The 22,121-nt window shown below is 40.7% G+C and overlaps 1 protein-coding gene across 6 annotated transcripts in view; it reads left to right on the top strand.

Moving 5' to 3' along the window:
- Positions 1–22,121, top strand: part of SH3D19 (SH3 domain containing 19) — a 125,835-nt gene that overhangs the window by 56,951 nt on the left and 46,763 nt on the right. For 2 of the 6 annotated variants that reach the window (XM_037897384.2, XM_043545804.1), the window contains 5 exons: positions 7,517–7,557; positions 8,689–8,731; positions 11,258–11,399; positions 11,633–11,837; positions 12,558–13,553. In XM_037897384.2, coding sequence (XP_037753312.1) covers positions 7,542–7,557; positions 8,689–8,731; positions 11,258–11,399; positions 11,633–11,837; positions 12,558–13,553 — 1,402 coding nt within the window. In that variant the 5' untranslated portion in view covers positions 7,517–7,541. The remainder of the gene's footprint in view (positions 1–7,516; positions 7,558–8,688; positions 8,732–11,257; positions 11,400–11,632; positions 11,838–12,557; positions 13,554–22,121) is intronic. The other 4 variants (XM_037897380.2, XM_037897381.2, XM_043545806.1 and 1 more) reach the window with 4 other exon arrangements.

The raw sequence follows: 22,121 nt of genomic DNA, 5'->3' as shown, positions 1-22,121 counted from the left end.
CTTAATGGTTAGTTATAGAAAACACTTGCAGGATGTTCTCCATACTCGCAGTGTTGGATCATATTAAAGAAGTTCTGTATTAAAATCACAAATGAGTTTGATTCCCCATACTTTAAATTCGAGGGTATTACTAATTAAGAGGTCTCTTGGTTTTTGGTACTGTTTCTCTCCCGCTATGTGTGAAACTTGCAAGCTGCTAATTGCGTTAGTACATTCTAAGACAGAGTCTGTTCTCAAAGCAATTCTTTGTAATAACAACTACTCATACAGAGAGAGACTCAAAGCAATACTCTGTAACAACAGAAACAGCACCCAGAGACTCCCCGCCCTTTTGTTGTATTGACAATTGTGATTAAAATAGAGATAGAGGATGTATGTGGATGGATGCTTGGTGTGGATAATAACTGAATGATCAGGGAGGTGCCAGCCTAAGAATCCAGTGTCCATCGGCTGAAGAAGGCGTCAAGTGGAAATAACCAGAGGACCCCTGGAGGGCAGACTGGAATCCACCCAACAGCCTCAAGAATGGGAGAACCAAAGAACAAGATAACATCTAGCAGCACGGAGCCGTCAGGAATGTGCTATCTTTGATTGATTCAGCAACAGCATGATGAAGCAATTCCCATAGACTGGCATAGGAAGAAACTCCTATAAAAATGCACTCTAGAAAGTGAGAACTTTGGGGTCTGATTCTGCAAACCAACTTCCAGGAGCATCAGATGAGCATCTGACAAGGCCCTGCTCCCTCCTCATGTCCAGCTCACCTGGCCAGTGGCTTGGCATGAGCAACTCTAAGGCTGGTAACTGTGATAACAACCTTGCAGAACCTGTGTGTGTGTGTGTGTTTGTATGAATGAATGTGTGAATAAATATGAGATTGAATGGAATGTTGTAGCTATAACTAACTGCTTACTATGATTCTTTCTGTATTCACAGTATATGTGGTATTTTGCCTTTTCCTCTTTAATAAGATCCTGCTGGTTTTTATTTTATTGGTATAACAGCAGTTTTCATAGTGCAGACTGTGACGCAGACCATGCACATGTATGCTGCAAAGTCGGGCTTTCACTACAGAAATTCCATCGTACTAAACAAAGCCATTGCACAAAATTAACATCAGAGACCAAGGAAGGTGTTTCCAATTCACTATGAATCTCAGGGAAACTGTCTTTGATTGTCCCTCCCTGAATGCTGATGGAGTATTGAGTGCATTCTGGATGAATAGCGTAGCTTTTGGTAAAAAGACAGCACAAGATAAGGACTGGTTTGCAGCATAATTTGAAGAAATGCTCCTAGTCACTGAAATAAAATGCACAGCATACCTCTCCCACAACATGAATTCCTCCTCTTTAATGTCAGAGTGGCCAAGAGTGCATTGCAATGAAAAGCAAGGCAATGTATTCTGTCATACTGGCTCGATTTGTGTGAGAAGATAGATCACCATTCTCAAAGGATGTTTGTACAAGGTATGTATGATGGAATCAAGAAAGCAATAGGTCCTTTAGCTATTGGTTGTATAGAAGACTACTCCTCTCAAATCTCTTAATAGAGATACCGTAACTGACAGAAGCAATTAGATTAAATGCTAGGTAGAAAATGGGATCACAAACTTTATTCTCGTGAAACTACTGTTTCAAAAGCAGTGCTAAATTTGTTCCCCAGGCTTCTGATTATTGAAGAGCTTGATACAGACCAGCAGTGGCCAAACTTACTGACCCTCTGAGCGGCGTACAATAATCTTCAGAAGTTCGAGCTGCAAGACACGCACAACCTGCCCCGAGGGGCAGTGCCTGCTGGGGCACAGGGCTAAGGTCTGGAGACCCCCCCTCCCCACAGGGCAGAAGCCTCTAGCCCCACCACCCCGCCACAGGGCAGAAACCCCCAGCTCTTCCCCCCCACCAAGTCTATTAGGTGGAGAATGGGAGATGAGGTGGGGCTCCGCAAGCCACACTTTAACTGTAAAAGAGCCACATGTGGCTCACGAGCTGCAGTTTGGCCATCTCTGATATAGAACTATCTATAAATGAGCTTAAAAGGGCAATAACCCCTCTAGTATCAGGAAAGGCCACAGGAAAAGATGCAATACCAGCTGAAGTATTGACACAAAGAGGACAGGATGTGCTTAAATATCTGCACAATGTCTTGCTTCCTTAAGGCAGGAGGGAGGGAAGGAAGGAGGTGTACTGCAAGACATGAAGGATGCCAACATCATAACATTGTATAAAAATAAAGGAGACCTGAAGGTTTGTAACCACTACAGAGGAATCACTCTCCTTTGCATTGTTGGCAAGACATTTGCATGGGTCATTCTCAACAGACTGCAAGTTCTTGTTGAACATACATATCCAGAGAGTCAATGTGGCTTCCATGCAAGATAGCAACTATTGACATGATCTTTGTACTAAGGCAACTGCAAGAGAAGCATTAAAAATAAGGAAAATCTTTCTACACGACCTTAGATTTTACTATGGCTTTCAACCTGCTCAGCAGAAAGAGTCCTTTTCAGTTGCTTGAGATAACTGGTCCTCCTTAGTTTTATTTGATAGTTTCATGAAGGCTACAGTCCCGTACCGTGTCGATCAGCCCAACAGCATTGTAATCTGCAGCAGTGTCAAACAAGGATGTGTTTTGGCACCAACGATCTTTGGTATATTTTTTGCTCTGCTGATTCATCAAAATTTCTCATCTAGCACCGAGGGTAGACATCTCCATGCAAGATCAGATGGAAAACTCTTTGACATTGCTTGTTTAAAAGCAAAATTAGAACTTCTTTTTGCCAACAGCTCAGGGCTTCTTTCACTCCAGAAACTTTGCAATAGTTTTGTGTTACCTTGTGATAAATTTGGTCTAACCATTAGTCTAAAGAAGACATTGATTATGGCACAATCCTGAGCATGCTGTTGTATAGTGACCTGGACCATCTACAGAAGGCACGAAAGAAGGCTTAACACTTTCCACACCTGCTGTCTAGTTTGATTTCAAATACAAGTCCCTGATACAAAAGTATTTGAGAAAGCAAAATTGCCAAGTCTAATATTTGTTCACTATTCTTAAATAAAGACATTTTTGTTGGTTTGGTAATCTATATTGGATGGATGATGGACACATTGCAAAGGACCTCCTGTATGGAGAACTTGTGGATGCTCCAAGGTCACTGGGCCATCGTAGGCTCAAGTTCAAGGACATTTGCAAGAGCGAGCTGAAAACTTTCAACATCTGCACTGCAAGCCCAGAAAATGCAGCAAGCAACAGGCTACATTGGAGGACTGTGCTGCACAAAGGAGTCAGAGCAAAGAGGAAAGTGCATTAGACCTTAAGTGCCAGTAGTGCACCGGTTTCATCTTCTGGCCTTGCGCCTCACCCATACACAATCTGTTGCTCGAGAATTGGATTTTTTAGCCATTCACAACACTGCGGTATGGCACATAGTCACTGAACAGCCTTGGCACTTACACCATCATTTCTTACACCACCTTAACTTAAAAAGATTAAGGAAATTAGTTAGGGAAGTGGGTTGGATTGAAAAACCTGTGGATCTAAAGGCAGAGGAGGCCTGGAATTACTTCAAGTCAAAGTTGCAGAAACTATGAGAAACCTGCATCCCAAGAAGGGGGAAAAAAATTCATGGGCAGGAGTTGTAGACCAAGCTGGATGAGCAAGCATCTCGGAGAGGTGATTAAGAAAAAGCAGAAAGCATACAGGGAGTGGAAGATGGGAGGGATTAGCAAGGAAAGCTACCTTCCTGAGGTCAGAACATGTAGGGATAAAGTGAGAAGGGCCAAAAGCTATGTAGAGTTGGACCTTGCAAAGGGAATTAAAAGCAATAATAAAAGGTTCTATAGCCATATAAATAAGAAGAAAACAAAGAAAGAAGAAGTGGGACCGCTTAACACTGAGGATGGAGTGGAGGTTAAGGATAATCTAGGCATGGCCCAATATCTAAACAAATACTTTGCCTCAGTCTTTAATGAGGAGCTCAGGGATAATGGTAGGACGACAAATGGGAATGAGGATATGGAGGTAGATATTACCACATCTGACGTGGAAGCCAAACTCGAACAGCTTAATGGGACTAAATGAGGGGGGCCCGGATAATCTTCATCCAAGAATATTAAAGGAACTGGCACATGAAATTGCAAGCCCATTGGCAAGAATTTTTAATCAATCTGTAAACTCCAGGGTTGTACTGTATGACTGGAGAATTGATAATTAACAGTTCCTATTTTTAAGAAAGGTAAAAAATGTGATCCGGGTAACTACAGGCCTCTTAGTTTGCCATGTGTAGTATGCAAGATCTTGGAAAAAATTTTGAAGGGGAAAGTAGTTAAGGACATTGAGGTCAGTGGTAATTGGGACAAAATACAACATGGCTTTACAAAAGGTAGATCGTGTCAAACCAACCTGATCTCCTTTGAGAAGGTAACAGATTTTATAGACAAAGGGAATGCAGTGGATCTAATTTACCTCGATTTCAGTAAGGCATTTGATACAGTTCCACATGGAGAATTATTAGCTAAATTGGAAAAGATGAAGATCAATATGAAAATTGAAAGGTGGATAAGAAACTGGTTAAAGGGGAGACTACAGCGGGTCACACTGAAAGGTGAACTGTCAGGCTGGAAGGAGGTTACTAGAGGAGTTCCTCAAGGATAGGTTTTGGGACCAATCTTATTTAATCTTTTTATTACTGACCTTGGCACAAAAAGCAGGAATGTGCTAATAAAGTTTGCGGATGACACAAATCTGGGAGGTATTGCCAATACAGAGAAGGACCGGGATATCATACAGGAAGATCTGGATGACCTTGTAAACTGGAGTAATAGTAATAGGATAAAATTTAATAGTGAAAAGTGCAAGGTCATGCATTTAGGGATTAATAACAAGAATTTTTGTTATAAGCTCGGGACGCATCAGTTGGAAGTAACAGAGGAGGCGAAGGACCTCGGAGTTTTGGCTGATCACAGGATGACTATGAGCCGCCAATGTGATATGGCCATGAAAAAAGCTAATGCGGTCTTGGGATGCATCAGGCGAGGTATTTCCAGTAGAGATAAGGAGGTGTTAGTACCGTTATACAAGGCACTGGTGAGACCTCATCTGGAATATTGTGTGCAGTTCCGGTCTCCCATGTTTAAAAAGGATGAATTCAAACTGGAATAGGTACAGAGAAGGGCTACTAGGATGATCTGAGGAATGGAAAACCTGTCTTATGAAAGGAGACTCAAAGAGCTTGGCTAGTTTAGCCTAACCAAAAGAAGGATGAGAGGAGATATGATTGTTATCTATAAATGTATCAGAGGGATAAATACCATGGAGGGAGAAGAATTATTTAAGCTCAGTACCAATGTGGACACAAGAACAAATGGATATAAACTGGCCATCAGGAAGTTTAGACTTGAAATTAGACAAAGGTTTCTAACCATCAAAGGAGTGAAGTTCTAGAACAGCCTTCCAGGGGAAGCAGTGGGGGCAAAAGACATATCTGGCTTCAAGACTAAGCTTGATAAGTTTATGGAGGAGATGATATGATGGGATAGCGTAATTTTGGCAATTAATTGATCTTCGACTAATAGCGGTAGATATGGTCAATGGCCTGCAATGGGATGTTAGATGGGGTGGGATCTGAGTTACTATAGAGAATTCTTTCCTGGGTTTCTGGCTGGTGAGTCTTGCCCACATGCTCAGGGTTTAGCTAATGGCCATGTTTGGGGTCAGGAAGGAATTTTCCTCCAGGGCAGATTGGCAGAGGCCGTGGAGGTGTTTTGCCTTCCTCTGCAGTGTGGGGCATGGGTCACTTGCTGGAGGATTCTTTGCACCCTGAAGTCTTTAAACCACAATTTGAGGACTTCAATAACTCAGACATAAGTTAAGGGTTTGTTACAGGAGTTGGTGGGTGAGATTCTGTGGCCTGCGTTGTGCAGGAGGTCGGACTAGATGATCATAATGGTCCCTTCTGACCTTAAAATCTATGATTCTATGATTTCTCAAGACAGACAGTTGCCAGCTATTTTATAGAGGCAGTGCAGAGAGTAGAACACTTATATTGCTAACACTTTTCACAAAGTGATCCCTCTATATCTGACCTCTTGGTCCTCGTCCTCCAAAGGAAACCTGCACAACACCTTCAAAAGACGACCCTGGGAACTTAAATTCATAACTTTTCTAGATACTAAAAATTAAGGGCTGAACAGAGACACTGGATTTATGGCTTATTACAACAATCTATAACCCACTTACAGCCCCCTGCCTTATCCCTGTTCTCCCCCTTGACTGGAGAGGTGTTAATGTGCCACTTAACCTTGAATGGTCCCTTGAAATATGTAGCTACTTATTCTAAACAATCTGTTCCACCTTGTATTTAGCTGTGACACTGAATACATTTACAGACCTGAAGAAAAGCTCGGTGAAAGCTTGAAAGCTTCTCTCGCTCACTAATAGAGGTTGTTCCAATAAAGATATTCCTTTACCCACTTGGTTTCTGTAATATCCTGAGACCAACGTGGTTATAAAAACATTTATTGCAAATAGGTGTCTCATACCAGTTGGAGAGATTTACCTCTTTTCTCTATTCTTAGTGAAAGGGAAATCTAACAAGGGAAATGTATATTTGTGCATACATGGGGGTTAAAGGGTAAGCTGGGAATGGGTAGGATGCATATTATTGAAGATTCTGATTCGACTTTTAGGAGTTGGGTCAAACCATCAGTGTACAAACCTTATATCCCATCTGTTTATAAAGTAAATAAAACAAGAGTTTATATCAAAACAGACACCAATTAATACATACCTAAAAAGAGCATTCAAACTATAGGTTTCAGAGTAACAGCCGTGTTAGTCTGTATTCGCAAAAAGAAAAGGAGTACTTGTGGCACCTTAGAGACTAACAGATTTATTTGAGCATGAGCTTTCGTGAGCTACAGCTCACTTCATCGGATGCGTACTGTGGAAACTGCAGAAGACATTATATACACAGAGACCATGAAACAATACCTCCTCCCACCCCACTCTCCTGCTGGTAATAGCTTATCTAAAGTGATCATCAAGTTGGGCCATTTCCAGCACAAATCCAGGTTTTCTCACCCTCCGCCCCCCCCCCACACACACACACAAACTCACTCTCCTGCTGGTAATAGCCCATCCAAAGTGACCACTCTCTTTTCTTCATTCAAACTATGTCACTTTTCCCATTTGAAATCAACAGTACAGAGGTCCTTTCTTTCTCAGTTTTCCTGTTCACAATTAAGATGACATTGCCAGGCAATAAGTAAACTCCTATTAAATTCACTGCGAGAATAGAAATTAAAAAGTCAATTAAATTGCTTTTGATTTTTTAAAATAAATTTTGTTTTGAACTATGAGGTTTTTTTAAAAAAAACCCTGAAATCTGCACTATTCTTGTGTGACTAACAACACAAATCCAATTAATCTTGTCTATTGACATATAGGAACCTTGAATTGTTCTTTTTCTTCCTCACACCCTCTTTTTCTACTTTAACCCCTTCTTTTTTTCCTCTAGCACTCATGAATAGTGCACATCAAAAATGCCCCGTGGAAGAGGTATGTCTGTGAAAATACTATGCTGTTCTTTTTCAAGCGGTGCTTTGCTGATTTCAGCTATCAATCTATGATGGCATAATAATGGTGCAATTGTCAGCTTTTTTCACAATAAACTTTACTTCTCCCCAAATCACATTTGCTATGCAAAGATTCAGCTGAGAGTTAATTTCTTTTTCTTTTTTTTTTTTGTTATTTAACCACATTTTAAAAAGTTAGTGTGGCCTTTAAAAAAAAATTGAATGTAAATATGACAAATACAGGATTAGAGAGTTGAGGATTTAATGAGCTTGTTAAAATCGAAAATGCAGTGGATATAAAAAATAAATGTTGATAACTATTAGCCCAGAAATGGTCTCATTATTTGTGTGAATTAAATGCCTGAGAATTTAAACTCTGATAAATGGACATTGGATTAATTTTTTAATAAGCAATGCTAAGTAAATTTCTCCTGCACACAATTCTATTAAATATTTACCCAGTAGATTGAAATAGTTTTTCAGGTAAATATCTTTGTACTGGATTAGATTTTTAAAAAAATTATTAAACCCAAAACCAAAAGTTTGAACTAAAAAACATGTAAGTTTTTTACACAATGTCTAGGAAACAAATTGTCAAAAGATGAGGTTAAGGTTTATTACTCTGTTCTTCATTCATGGAGTGGTGAAAAACAAAAAGGCACAAAAATATGTGTAAGGATGTGGTAGTCTTGCTTTGATTAATTTTCTTGCTTTTGTTCTTTTCTTTCACAGCTTTCATGTGATTTTAAGCATAATGATATGTATTTAATATTCTGGTAACAGTTTTGGATTTTTTCCTTCTTTCTCTGCAAGTTTGTCTGAACCACACAACTTGCCTTCGTGGATTCTTGAGCTCCTGTGTTATTGTAAATATGTATATTCTGTGTCAATCTCAAAGTATTGCTAAAGAATTGCTTTTAAAAATTTTCTCTTGTGTTAAATACAAATAATTTTATTTAGATATGGCCATTCTTAGAAATCTGTAGTTTATAATCAAATGCTATGTACAGTCAGTTACATTTATGATAGCTTGCTGAGAATTTTAGTATTATTATCTTTATTTGTTGCTGTACAAGTCCAGATTAACTTTGTTTTTCTTTCTTTTACTTTATAGCTTCTCGGGCTTCTTCTCATACCGAACAGCAGAGAGAGAGAAGGTATGAACATGGTCTTTTATATTTCAGCCACGTCATCCTAATAGTTGGCTTAGCGTTCATTTTATCTGATTCGTGTCAGGATCCTACTTTGTCCTTTTCTTCTGTTTTTTTTTTTTTCTTTCTGATTTTTCTGTGTGAAAACAGTAATGACTGGAACCAAATAAATTAAATACATTTTAAAAAATAATGAGATTTTAAGAAGAGGAATTTTTTGGTCTGAAATGTTAATAAAAACTTATGGCCTCCATTTCTAGGTGATCGTTTCAGTTGAAAATACTAAACTTAAATACACACACACCCCTACAGCTTCTCAGAAAGGGAGCCCCAATTAACCTGTCATAACCTCTGGGTGCTGACATTCTATCCCTTCCTATCCTTTTTTAAAAGTATCCTTTAAACATATAATTGTGCATTTTCTGATGGCAAACTGACAGAAGAAGCTACCATAGCAAATGGTCCATGTAGCCAGATATCCAGCATCCTGCAATGGCCAAGAAAGACATACAACTCATTAATACAGCAAAGCGTTCACCAAGCTTTTCATTCTATGGACAGCTTCACAATAGAGAGATGTTCTGGATCCTGCCCCCTCCCAACACTGTTTGGGTCTCAAAATATTTTATTATGCAGAATATCTTGAAAGATTCCACAGAGCACAGCTGTGCAATACTGAATATTGCGGGATAGGGAATACATACTTTACTTTTGTAGGCAATTGATTTATACTCGGAAGCATTATCATTATTTATGCTGTGGTAGCATTTAGAGTTTGGAATCAGGGATTGGGGCCCCATTGTGCTAAGCATTGTTCACAAATATAACAAAAGGACAGTCTCTGCCCCACAGAGTTTGAGGTTTGATTACCCTTGCTTTAACACTGGTGGGAGATTTTCCTAAAATTCTCCATGTAGACAATCCTTTAGGTATCAAAGAACCAAACCAGGTAAGGCTTTCTAAATCAGCACATTAAATTCCCCCCACCTTCTCCCACTTGTTAGTAGGTAGCCAGTGCAGTGTGGTAACATTTAGTATTATTATTAATGATGTTGAGAACTGTCCACTGCCAACCAGGTATTCTGAAAAGTGAATAAACTGTTTATTAAATGTATTTAGGAGGGGCAGCATAAGTGATCCTAGAATCACATGTGAACAACGGCATACACAAAAATAGAGAAAACGGCAGTAATTTGATCCATGTCCATAAATTTGAACAAATTAATTGGTTGGAAACTTTAACCTCTTTTCCTCATGATTTCCTCAGATTTGGTCTTCACTCCAAATTACTTGTAGTCTTTGTGAATTTTAAAACTGTGGGATTCAATATGAACAATTCTCCATGAATATTCAATATTCTGTATTCAAACTAAGTATAGTTGTAATTGGTCAGATATATCACATAGTGGTGTTTTTGTTCTCTGTTTAGATTAGTACACAAAAACTCCCAGCGTGAAAACTCACTTGTGTAGCCTTCAATTGGCTTTCTGTGAGTATTCATGTTAGTTAAAACTCAGTCTTGTAAATAATCATAGGAAATGAATACAAATAGCACGGCTGAAGTAAATTCATAAAAAAAATTAGCCTAAATATTCACAAAAAGTTTGTTGCAGTTTCAACGTGTTCTGTATGTAATGTGCAACAAAATAAAATTAAAAAAATCAATAAATATGAATTAAAAAATCGTGACATGAATGTTGCAATTTGTTTTCTCGCTGGGCTGAACAGGTGAAAAAGTACACATTTAGCCCAATCCTTGCACTATCTGGGCTAAGACATTTTAATTTAAAAAAAAAAATCTTAAATTTGTTTTGTTGCCTTGCATTATTTCTAAACAGTAGTTAATAATAATCCTTTGCATTTATTAGTGCCTTTCATCAGAAGATTCCCAAACCACGTTATACCATTTTACTTATGGGAAAATTGAAACACAAAGACCCCTTCTAGTGAAGTACTTAAGCACATGCAGGGCCGGCTCCAGGCACCAACATTCCAAGCAGGTGCTTGGGGCAGCACTGTGAAAGGGGCGGCAGTCCGTGTGCCGTCAGGGTGGTGTCTTGTCTTTCCGCGGTAGCGGCAATTCGGCGGCAGCCTCTTTCCTCAGGAAGCCACAGCGGCAATTCAGCGGCAGCTTTAGCCTGCAGGCCACCGTGGCGGCAATTCGGCGGCAGCTTCTGTCTTCAGACGTCTTGCTCGGGGCAGCAAAAACGGTAAAGCCGGCCCTGAGCACATGCCTAACTTGAAGTACATGAATAGTCCTGCTGTAGTCAATAGAGTTTCTCTTTTGCTTAGAGGTAGGCATGTACTTAAGTGCTCTGCTGAAAGGGGACCCTGAGTGCTTGCTTGACTGGGGCCAGAAAGGTTAAGTGACTCTATGAAATCATACAAGGCATCTTTGCAAAGTCAGGAATAGAACTGGAACTACTAGAAAAGCATATTATTTTAGTGTTTATTTAAATCATTATTGTAAAACTTGCTAGTCAGTCATTCTTTCCCTCTCCTGCACGTCACCGTTTTTATGTTTCTTTGCAGACGTCCTGAGATTACAATAGTTGCTGCTGAGCCTCTCAGACCATCCTCCTGGTTTCCAGGTGGAAATGTCACTCCACAGGGATTAGGATTCCCTCCTCCTTCCCAGGCTAACTGGAGGACAAATGAGCTTGTTCCAGCTGAGGTGAGTAGACAATGGACATATTTACCTTACATGTGTAATTCATGTTAATTTTAAAGTGCAAAGAGGAACAATAACAGCACCAGAACTCATTGTCCTCTTAAAAGAGAACTACTGTGGGTTTTTTTGTATTTTTGTTGTACATGTCAGTGTAGCATTTCTGAATTCATGTAGGGTTTTTTTTTTAATTTTCCACATATGGAGACATTAAAATTTTTACCTTTTTTATTTTGTAGCTTCCACCATCTTATGAGCAGGTGATAAAAGAAATTAACCAAGTGCAAGTCAATACAACAAATAACAATAATGCTGCTGCTGCTTCTAGATGCACTGCTACGTCTGCAACACAGACTGACTTTCCAGAGGAAATAATCAGCCATTTGCCAAGAAGTAATGTAAAAAACAACCTACCTACCCTCTGTGAATCTGAAATTGTTCCAGGTAAATGATCTATGGACTTCATATTATCAAAGATTTTACAAATTGTGTTCTGGGTATGCTTTTAAAAATCAATTTAATCCTGTCTACATCCAATAAAAGTATTTCATTTATGTACTAGGTGCTGCTATGAATTACTGCATTTGCTTCTTACTTCTGATGACCTGATATTCCATTCTGGTCTGGGTCAAAAGTAAAGATGTATTGTTCTCTAATATCACCCTAGGTTATAATGTATTTTTCCATTCTAGCTGTACTGGCAATCCTTTTGGGCCAGAGAATCTGAAAAAAATGAATGGAAAAGCAGGGAGGTTGTAGGTCAGGACTGAGATGTCTGCAAAGCTGGTTGGAGAAGCTGCTGTACTATTCCTTGTTCTAGACAGTGCTGGGAAACCCTCAATGTCATGAAACATTTAAAAAAAATTTTTTTTTCTTTAATTGATGGATCTTTGAGTATGTTAAAATGAAAGTGCTGCAAGCCAGCAAAGTAATTTTGGACCTATTACTTGTAAATTCTATGCATTTGTGCAAAGATCAATTCCTTTCTGGAGTGTAATGTATTTTTGCCCCCTTGAAAAAATACACGGTTTCTTGTGTTACGTTTGTCAAAGTGGAAATAGTTGGTGGATATTCAGTCAGAATGGTTAGAGAGACCAAATGACAAAGTAAATTTGTGTTTAAAATGTGTCAGAATACAATTTGAAAGCTTCTCTTTTCTGTCAGCAGTGCAAAGTCCTCTCAGACCTCCCAGGCCTCTCTTAAATAGCAACCCTCCAGAAAATGAGGCTCCCTTAGTTGTCTCTGAAGCATCTGAAGAATGGAAGTGCCAAGAAAATCCCAGTAATGTGACGGGTCCACTGCCAAAACCAAGATCAAAAGGCAATCTCAGACCTGTGGTCAGAGATATTCAAATCAAATCACAAGACAATCAGGAAGCAGTGAGACAGCCTCGAGCTGAAAGGGAGCCATCTCCAAGTCCGCCAGTGTCCCTCTTAGATAATAGCTTATTGGACAATCACATGGTGATGAACAGTATGAATACAGAAAAAAGCCAAAATAGCATTGGTTCAAGGATCAAAGCTTTTGAATCCCAAGCAAATTCTGATATCTCAGGATTATCAAAGAAACCAGAAATTGCTCCACGGTCGTTTGTCCCAAGACCAACTGTTTCTGCAAAGAAGCCAATAGTAGCTCCAAAACCAGAGCTAGGGGCCAGAAGAGCTTCGGGAGAGTCGGGTTCATGGACAGAAAACACACAAAAAGCTGCATCCAGGAAATGGCACCCTCAACCTCAAGAAGCCGGAAGCAATGTCATAACCAAACCTGAATTGCCAAAGAAACCAAAACCTGGCCTTGTAAAAAGTACTAGTAATAATTTGCTTGATGCAAGGAATGGGTCAGCTTCAGAGAACAATGATGGACACAAGAAATTTCCAGTTCCTGCTCCAAGGCCACTCGTTCCCAAAAAGTCTCTTTCTGTAGAAAGTCCTGCCCCACATTCAACCTTACTAAAACCAGTCATCGCTGCTCCCAGTCTCTCGGTAGCTGCCCAAGCACCAGCTTTCAAGTCCCTGAGAGAGTCATCAGCTCCAACGAATCTCTCAACATGTACTTTGCAAAGTCAACCAGTTGGGGAAGGAGATCTTATCAGTTTTGATGATGACGTCTTGCCCCCTAGTTCAGTTAGTGCAGTTCAAGAATGTACCAGTTCTGAAGCAGGTAAGAACAAGTGTAAGGAGATAAATTGTAAACATGGTTACAAATTTGCATGCACATGATATTGTATATATTTACAGTGGTATTGGTATATGTGTATGTAAAATTATATGCTTGTCATTGTATTAAGCTTCATGTGAAATTACATGGACTCAGAGAGCAATATGATTGACCAATAAGGTTCCCAGGCTGTGTAATTCTGAGAACATGCCAGCTGGATTTATAACTTAATAGCTAAAATAGTATACAATAAGCTCAAAACTATACTCCAGATGCCACCTCCAGAATGCATCATGATCCCTTCTCAGGTGCTGGTGGCATCTTGCCTTATGCTATCTAATCTATCTAGTACTAGTATCTGAGCACCTGTGGTTCATAGCATCTAGCTCCTGGGTAGTGCAGTAGTATATGTATAGATATTTAGTCCCCATTATGTCAGCGAGAGAAGCAGCAGTGTCCACTGTGTTTTGGGAAATCATGACCCAGCATACTAAAACACCATGCACCATGAGTGGAGGAAATGAGTGCCATTATCATAGAATAATAGAATTGTAAGACTGGAAGGGACCGTGAGAAGTCATCTAGTCCAGGCCCCTGCACTCATGGCAGGAATAAGTATTATCTAGACCATCCCTGACTGGTGTTTGTCTAACCTGCTCTTAAAAATCTCCAATGATGGAGATTCCACAACCTCCCTAGGCAATTTATTCCAATGTTTAACCACCCTGACAGTTAGGAAGTTTTTCCTAATGTCCAACCTAAACCACCCTTTCTGCAAGTTTAGCCCATTGCTTCTTGTCCTATCCTCAGAGGTTAACAAGAACAATTTTTCTTCGTCCTCCATGTAACAACCTTTTATGCACTTGAAAACTGTTATCAGGTTCCGTCTCAGTCTTCTCTTCTCAGACTAAACAAACCCAATTTTTTTTAATCTACTCTCACAGGTCATGTTTTCTAGACCTTTAATAATTTTTGTTGCTCTTTTCTGGACTTTCTCCAGTTTGTCTATATCTTTCCTGAAATGTGTCTCCCAGAACTGGACACAATACTCGAGTTGAGGCCTAATCAGCGTGGAGTAGAGCAGAAGAATTACTTCTCGGTTCTTGCTTACAACACTCCTGCTCATACATCCCAGAATGATGTTTGCTTTCTTTGCAACAGCATTACACTGTTGACTCATATTTAGCTTGTGATCCACTGTGACCCCAGATCCAGATCCCTTTCCGCAGTAGTCCTTTCTAGGCAGTCATTTCCCATTTTGTACATATGCAATTAATTGTTCCTTCTTAAGTGGAATACTTTGCATTTGTCCTTATCGAATTTCATCATTTCAGATCATTTTGAATTTTAATCCTACCTCCAAAACACTTGCAACCCCTCCCAGGTTGGTATCATCTGCAAACTTTATAAGTGTATTCTCTGTGCCATTATCTAAATCACTGATGAAGAAACTGAACAGAACAAGACCCAGAACTGATCCCTGTAGGACCCCACTTGATATTGCCTTCCAGCTTGACTGTGAGCCACTGATAACTACTCTCTGGGAACAGTTTTCCAATCGATTATGCACCCACCTTATAGTAGCTCCATCTAGGTTATATTTCCCTAGTTTGTTTAGGAGAAGGTCATGTGAGACAGCATGAAAAGCCTTATGAAAGTCAAGATATGCAAGATCTACCACTTCCCCGCTATCCACAAGGCTTGTTACCCTTTCAAAGAAAGCTATTAGGTTGGTTTGACCCAATCTGTTCTTGACAAATCCATGCTGACTGTTTCTTATCACCTTATTATCTTCTGGATGTTTGCAAATTGATTGCTTAACTATTTTCTCCATTATCTTTCCGGGTACTGAAGTTAAGATGACTCATCTATAAAACCCTGGGTTGTCTTTATTTCCCTTTTTATAAATTGGTACTATATTTGCCCTTTTCCAGTCCTCTGGAATCTCTCCCGTCTTCCATGACTTTTCAAAGATACCTCCTGAGTCAAAGATTTCCTGATACCTTCCATGACTCAGATACCTCCTGAGTCAGCTCCTTGACTATTCTAGGATGTGTTTCATCAGGCCCTGGTGACTTTCACAGTTTGTGTTTCCAGTGCACATATTACTTTGTTACATGGACTGCGTGTTTGCTCATATAACTGTAAATTTGTCAGTTAATACATCCACATGAAATCATTTTTCACTTAAAAGCTACTGTGTGAATTTTGGAAAATTTGGTTGATTCAGCTAAGGTCTTAGGGCTAGAGCTGGGTGAATAATGGATTTTTTTTCTTTCACTAACAATTTTAAAAAAATCAGAAAAGCTTTTTGTTTTGGATCAAACTAAAAACTTTTATTTAGTTTTTCAGCAACTCAAAATGTCAAAAAAATTTCAAGTAAAAACAAAACGTTTTGATAATTGTCAGGGTTCCCTCTCCACTCTGAACTGTGGGGTACAGATGTGGGGACCCACATGAAAGGCCCCCTAAGCTTATATTCCACCAGTTTAGGTTAAAAACTTCCCCAAGGCACAAATTCCTTTCCTTGTCCTTGGATGGTATTGCTGCCACCACCAAGTGATTTAAACAAACATTCAGGGAGTGGCCACTTGGAGCCCTATCCCCCCTCTCCCCCCCCCCCAAATATCTCCCCCAAGCCCTTTCACCCCCTTTCCTGGGGAGGCTTGAGAATAATATACCAACCAATAGGTTAACAAAGTAAGCACAGACCAAATCTCTGGTTTTTAGGACACTGAAAATCAATCAGATTCTTAAAAGAAGAATTTTATTTAAAAAAAAAAAAAAGAAAAAGAATCTCACCTGCAAAATCAGGATGGAAGGTAACTTTACAAGGTAAATAAAAAGATTTAAAACACAGAGTTTTTCACTAACTCTGCTCCCCAGTTACAGAACAGGAATAAAATTACCTCTTAGCATAGGGAAAATTCACAAGCTAAAACAAAAGATAATCTAATGCATTTCCTTGCTATTACTTACAATTTCTGTAATTTTAGATGCATCATTTCAGGATCCTTTTAGGAGCTGGTTTACCTGCTTGGTCTCTCTCTTTGTCCAGAGAGGGAACAAAACAAAGAGCACAAACAAAACCTTTCCCCTGCCCAGATTTGAAAGTATCTTCTTTCCCCATTGGTCCTTCTGGTCAGGTGCCAACTAGGTTAATTGAACTGATTAACCCCTTACAGGTAAGTGATTCTGTACCTCTGGCCAGGAGGGATTTGGTGTTACTGCATACATAAAAGTTGTTACCCTTCCCTTTATATTTATGACACTAATGTTAAAATGTTACATTTCAACCTGACAAATTTTGTTTCCACTTTCAGTCGTTTTGAGAAAAGGAAGGAAAAGTAGATGGGGAAAAGAAGGTGTGGTGGTGTTTCTTCCTCCCTTATAAGCTTTAAACCCAGTGGGTAAGCACTTATCTGGGATGTGTGGCTATCCATTGTCATTTATAGTGGCAACTCATAGTTAGGCTTGGCAGAATTTTGGGCGGCGGGGATTCTGTTATAATTTTGACAGATAATATCAATATTTATTTCTAAGCATTTTTTCCCTGATTTTTATCAATTTAAATTTTCACAAGTGTGCCATATTGTGGGGTTTAAGCTTCTTAAAAATGTTTATTTAAATTTTCATAATTGTGGGTCCAGCAGTGGGTGGGGTCAGACAATTATTTAATAAGTACTTGTGGCACCTTAGAGACTAGCAAATTTATTTGAGCATAAGGCTTTCGTGAGCTACAGCTCACTTCATCGGATGCATCCGATGAAGTGAGCTGTAGCTCACGAAAGCTTATGCTCAGATAAATTTGTTAGTCTCTAAGGTGCCACAAGTACTGCTTTTCTTTTTTGAATACAGACTAACACGGCTGCTACTCTGAAACCAACAATTATTTAAGAATGGTAGACACTGAGATAGAAAAAGTTAAAACTGTTATAAAGTTCTGACTGTTCAAATGCAAATTTTCAACATCATGTCAAAATATTCAGTGTAAATATCCTTAATTCAAACTCCAATAAGTTCGCAAGCAGAATTTTTCTAACTTTGCTTATCTGTAAATTTTGATTATTATTGATGGAATTTTTTTGTCATTTTTTGATTGTGTACAGCGAAGTAGACATTTACCAATAAAAATCTAATCCAAGCCTATTTGTAGTCATTCATGATGACAGTGGATAGTCATTTGGCTGGAGATAGTGCCTGGTAATTAGGGAACTCACCTGGTATGTGGGAGACGTGAGGTCAAATCCCTATTCTGATGACTGTTTATTTAACAGCTTCAAGGGGAGAGATTGAGAAAGCCCCATGGCAGAATATTCTATAGTCTTTTGGCTAGGGCACTCACCTGCAATGCAGGAGACCCAAGGTCAAATTCCTTCTCTTCATCAGGCAGAGGGAAGAATTGCACCGGGGTCTCCCACATCCCAGGTGAGTGCTCTAACCACTGGATTAAAGTTTGTAAGGGAGGTGGTGCCACTATCAGCAGCTACCACAAAAGGTTTTGACTTTTTCGGTTTAGTCAAAACTGTTTGACAAACTTGACAAAATCTGCAAATAGTGTTGGTTGACCTGAAACTGCATATTATAGCAAATAATGTATTTGTCAGAAAAATTTGAGGCCCTTTTGAAAATCCCATTCGGCCCCTATCTGCATCTTTAGATATCTAAATATCTTTGAAAATATGGCCCTCAGAATTTAGATCTTGGCCCTGTTCCTGCAATGAATGGACCCTGATGCCCACACAGAGCTCCTCACAGAATTGGGAATTTAGATTGTAAATTCCATGAGGTGCAGTGACTGTCTTTCTATGTTTTTGTATAGTTCCTTGCACAGGATTGAAGGGTCCATTGTGCTAGGAACTATACAAAAACATAGTGTGTGTATATATATTATTTCAGTTATGTTTACACACACTAATTAATATCACATAGCTTTTATTTGCTAAATTTTTCTTTCTTGAACTTTGATAACCTTACAAAAACAGGTTTTTCTTGATAAGAATTCAAGCATGTGCTGATTTAAGCCTGTTCATGGGCCACATAGTACTGTAATAGCTGTTGCTAACATAAAATAACATACTGGAGACTTTTAAAAACAGTAAACAATTTACTTAACTTATTTTTGAGAATTGTACAGATAGCTGTTGTTGGCTTGCCTGCCTAGCTCCAAGTGCAAGCCATGTCCTTCTGCTGTTAAGGCTCATTACATACAACACTATGGGTAACTTTGGTTCCTACTCCAGAGTTCCAGCTATCATTACAATACCATCAGTTTTTAAGCAGAATTCCCAACTGCAATCCATAAGGAGTGCCTCTTAAAAGCAGATGATACAATAAAGCCCAGGGTGAATGAAATATATTTTTGAAAATGTGAATTTGGGAGTGAGGGGGGTGGAGTGTGTGAGAGAGAGAGAAGGGTCTAGCACTTTTTTAGCTGTTTGCTTCACTTAGCATTAAAAAGTTCAGCTGATACATAAATAGTGCATAGCTGTCACATTAAGTTTATATTTATTAATGGTAATGTGTTCCCATTATAACTTGTGCTTTGCATAATTGGATGGAATTTTGATTTACTACCTCTTCCTTTCTGTATTGACGTAATAACTCCAGGGTGGATTTAGGAAGGAAACTGTAGAAGCGCCTTGTATATTAAGTTCAGTACTACTGATAGCAATACATGTATTTTCAGAACTGCTTTGAATCATTTGCTTACAGACAGATTTTAAAAGAAGTGAAATAAGGCTGACCCAGCATTCTGTTGGCAATGAAATGTGCTGCAATGTAGGATGAGCCTTTTTCTTCGTGGACTGCTGGGATCTGGAACACTGCAGAAGCAGTATCATTCCCTGGGGGAAGAGAGAACTTTTGAATGACTTGAGAATTACTTCCTAGTCCACTCCAGGAAATGTAATGGGACTGGAAATGACTGGCTCTGAATAGAGTTATTTTTAGCTCTTTTTGTCTAGAGGGGTGTTGCTGCAGAGCAGAGCATGAGTGTTTGGAAAAAAGTCTTTAAGTAAAATTTGTACTTCAGAGGTTAAAGGAAACAAACAAATATAAATACTCTGGAGTCCAGCTGGCAAGCAGTGAGGCAGAATTCTTACATTTAAAGGTCCAGTACAAAGAAAACAGAAAAGACAGTTTCTCACCTTCTTGTAACTGTTGTTCTTCGAGATGTGTTGTTCACGTCCATTCCAATCAGGTGTGGCATGCTGCGTGCACAGTCATCAGAAACTTTTTCCCTTAACAGCTCCTGTCAAGTCGGCCAGGAAGCCCCTTGGAATGGCACCCTCAATATATGACCCTGCCGACCCGACTTCCCTTCGGTTCCTTCTTGCCGGCTACTCCGACAGAGGGGAAGGAGGGTGGGAATGGATGTGAACAACACATCGCAAAGAACAACAGTTACAAGAAGGCGAGTAACCGTCTTTTCTTCTTCGAGTGCTTGTTCACGATTCCAATCAGGTGACTCCCAAACTCTCCCACAGGGGAGGGGTTGGAGTTAAGTAATCACTGACTGGAGCACCGCACTACCAAGAGCTGCATTGTCTCTAGCATGCTGGGTGATGGCATAGTGGGTGGCAAACATGTGCACTGAGGACCAGGTCGCTGCTCTTTAGATCTCTTGGATGGGTACCTGGGCCAGGAAAGCGGTGGATGAGGATTGCGCTCTTGTCAAGTGGGCCATTATAGCCAGGGCTGGGACCTTGGCGAGGTCATAACATGTCCTGATGAAGTCCGTAATCCAGGGAGAGATGCGTTGTGAGGAGACCGGAAGACCTTTCATTTGGTCTGCCACCACTACAAACAGCTGGCTTGACTTCCTGAAAGGCTTTGTGCGCTCAATATAGAACACTAGCGCGCTCTGCACATCTAATGAGTAGAACCTCTGCTCCTGTGCATTAGCATGTGGCTTGGGATAGAAAACTGGTAGAAAAATGTCCTGGCTGAGGTGGAATTGGGATATCACCTTGGGCAGGAAAGCTGGGTGCCATTTGAGCTGTACCTTATCCTTGTGGAAGACTGTGGAGTGGGGGTCGGAAGTTAGTGCTTTTAACTCTGACACCCTCCTGGCCGATGTGATGGCAACCAGAAAGGCCACCTTCCATGAGAGATACAGAAGGGAACATGTAGCCAGCGACTTGAATGGGGCTCCCATTAGTCTAGCTAGGACCAGGTTGACATCCCAAGTCGTACCAGTGGGCGAGACTGAGGGTATAGCCGTTCCATGCCCTTAAAGAAACGGCCCACCATAGGATTGGCGAAGACTGAACACCCCAACTCTCCCGGGTGGAATGCTGAGATGGCTGTGAGGTGCACTCTGATGGTTGATCCAGCCAGGCCTTGCAGAATTAGGTGCAGTAGATAGTCCAGGATGAAAGGTATAGATACCTGAAGTGGGGATATGCGACTGCGATTGCACCAGCATGAGAACCGTTTCCACTTGGCCAGGTAGGTGGCCCTGGTGGAAGGTTTCCTGCTACCAAGCAGCACCTCCCTCACTGATTCTGTGCACTGGAGCTCCCTTGCATTTAACCATGAAGCTTCCAAGCCATGAGATGGAGGGACTGGAGGTCCGAGTGAAGGAGGCAACCATGGTCCTGTGTAGTCAGATCGGGAAGGAGCTGCAGTGTGATGGGGGTGCCCACTGACAGCTCCAGAAGCATGGTGTACCAATGTTGGCGTGGCCATGCTGGAGCGAGCAGAATTACCTCCGCTTTGTCCCTGCGGATCTTGAGGAGAACCTTGTGGATGAGTGGTATCGGTGGGAAGGCATACAGTAGACAGTTCCTCAGTGCATCGTGAACGTGTCTGAGATAGAGCCCAGACTGTGTGTTTGGAAGGAGCAAAATGTTGGACACTTCCTGTTGCTCCTGGTGGCGAATAGGTCTACCCGGGGAAATCCCCACCTTTGGAAGATGGAATGTATGACTTCGGACGGGTGGACCACTTGTGGTTGCGGAATGACCTGCTGAGGTGGTCCATAAGCTCATTCTGTACTCCAGGGAGTTAGTATGCCTCCAGGTGAATGGAGTGGGCTACATAAAACTCCCACAGGTGGAGAGCCTCCTGACAGAGAGGGGAGGAGTGGGCTGCACCTTACTTGTTTATGTAAAACATGGGGGTGGTGTTGTCAGTCATCACCGCCACACACTGACCTTGCAATATGGTCTGGCAGGCTAGTCTCACCGCTCTGAGTTCCTTTATATTGATGTGGAGCAAGATCTCGGACTGCAACCACGTGCCCTGAGTCTGTAGGTCTCCTAGGTGTGCCCCCCAACCCAGGTCTGACGCGTCCATTACTAAGGTCATGGACAGTTGAGGGGTGGTGAAAGGGACTCCTTTGCAGACCATGCGAGGGTCTGACCACCAGCCTATGGTATCTAAGACTCGTGATGGTACTGTTACTACCGAGTCTAAACTGTCTTGACCCAGGTGATAAGCTGAGGTGAGCCATGCCTGGAATGGCCTGAACCTCAGCCTGGCATGCCTGACCACATAGGTGCATGCCGCCATGTGCCCCAGGAGGCTGAGGCATGTCCTTGCAGTAGTGGTGGGTTATTGTCTGAG

The sequence above is a fragment of the Chelonia mydas genome, chromosome 4 (genome assembly GCF_015237465.2).
Source record: "Chelonia mydas isolate rCheMyd1 chromosome 4, rCheMyd1.pri.v2, whole genome shotgun sequence".
NCBI classification, from domain to species: Eukaryota; Metazoa; Chordata; order Testudines; family Cheloniidae; genus Chelonia; species Chelonia mydas.
Note: the sequence above shows the minus strand (reverse complement) of the source record. Positions and strands in the feature narration are given on the sequence as shown.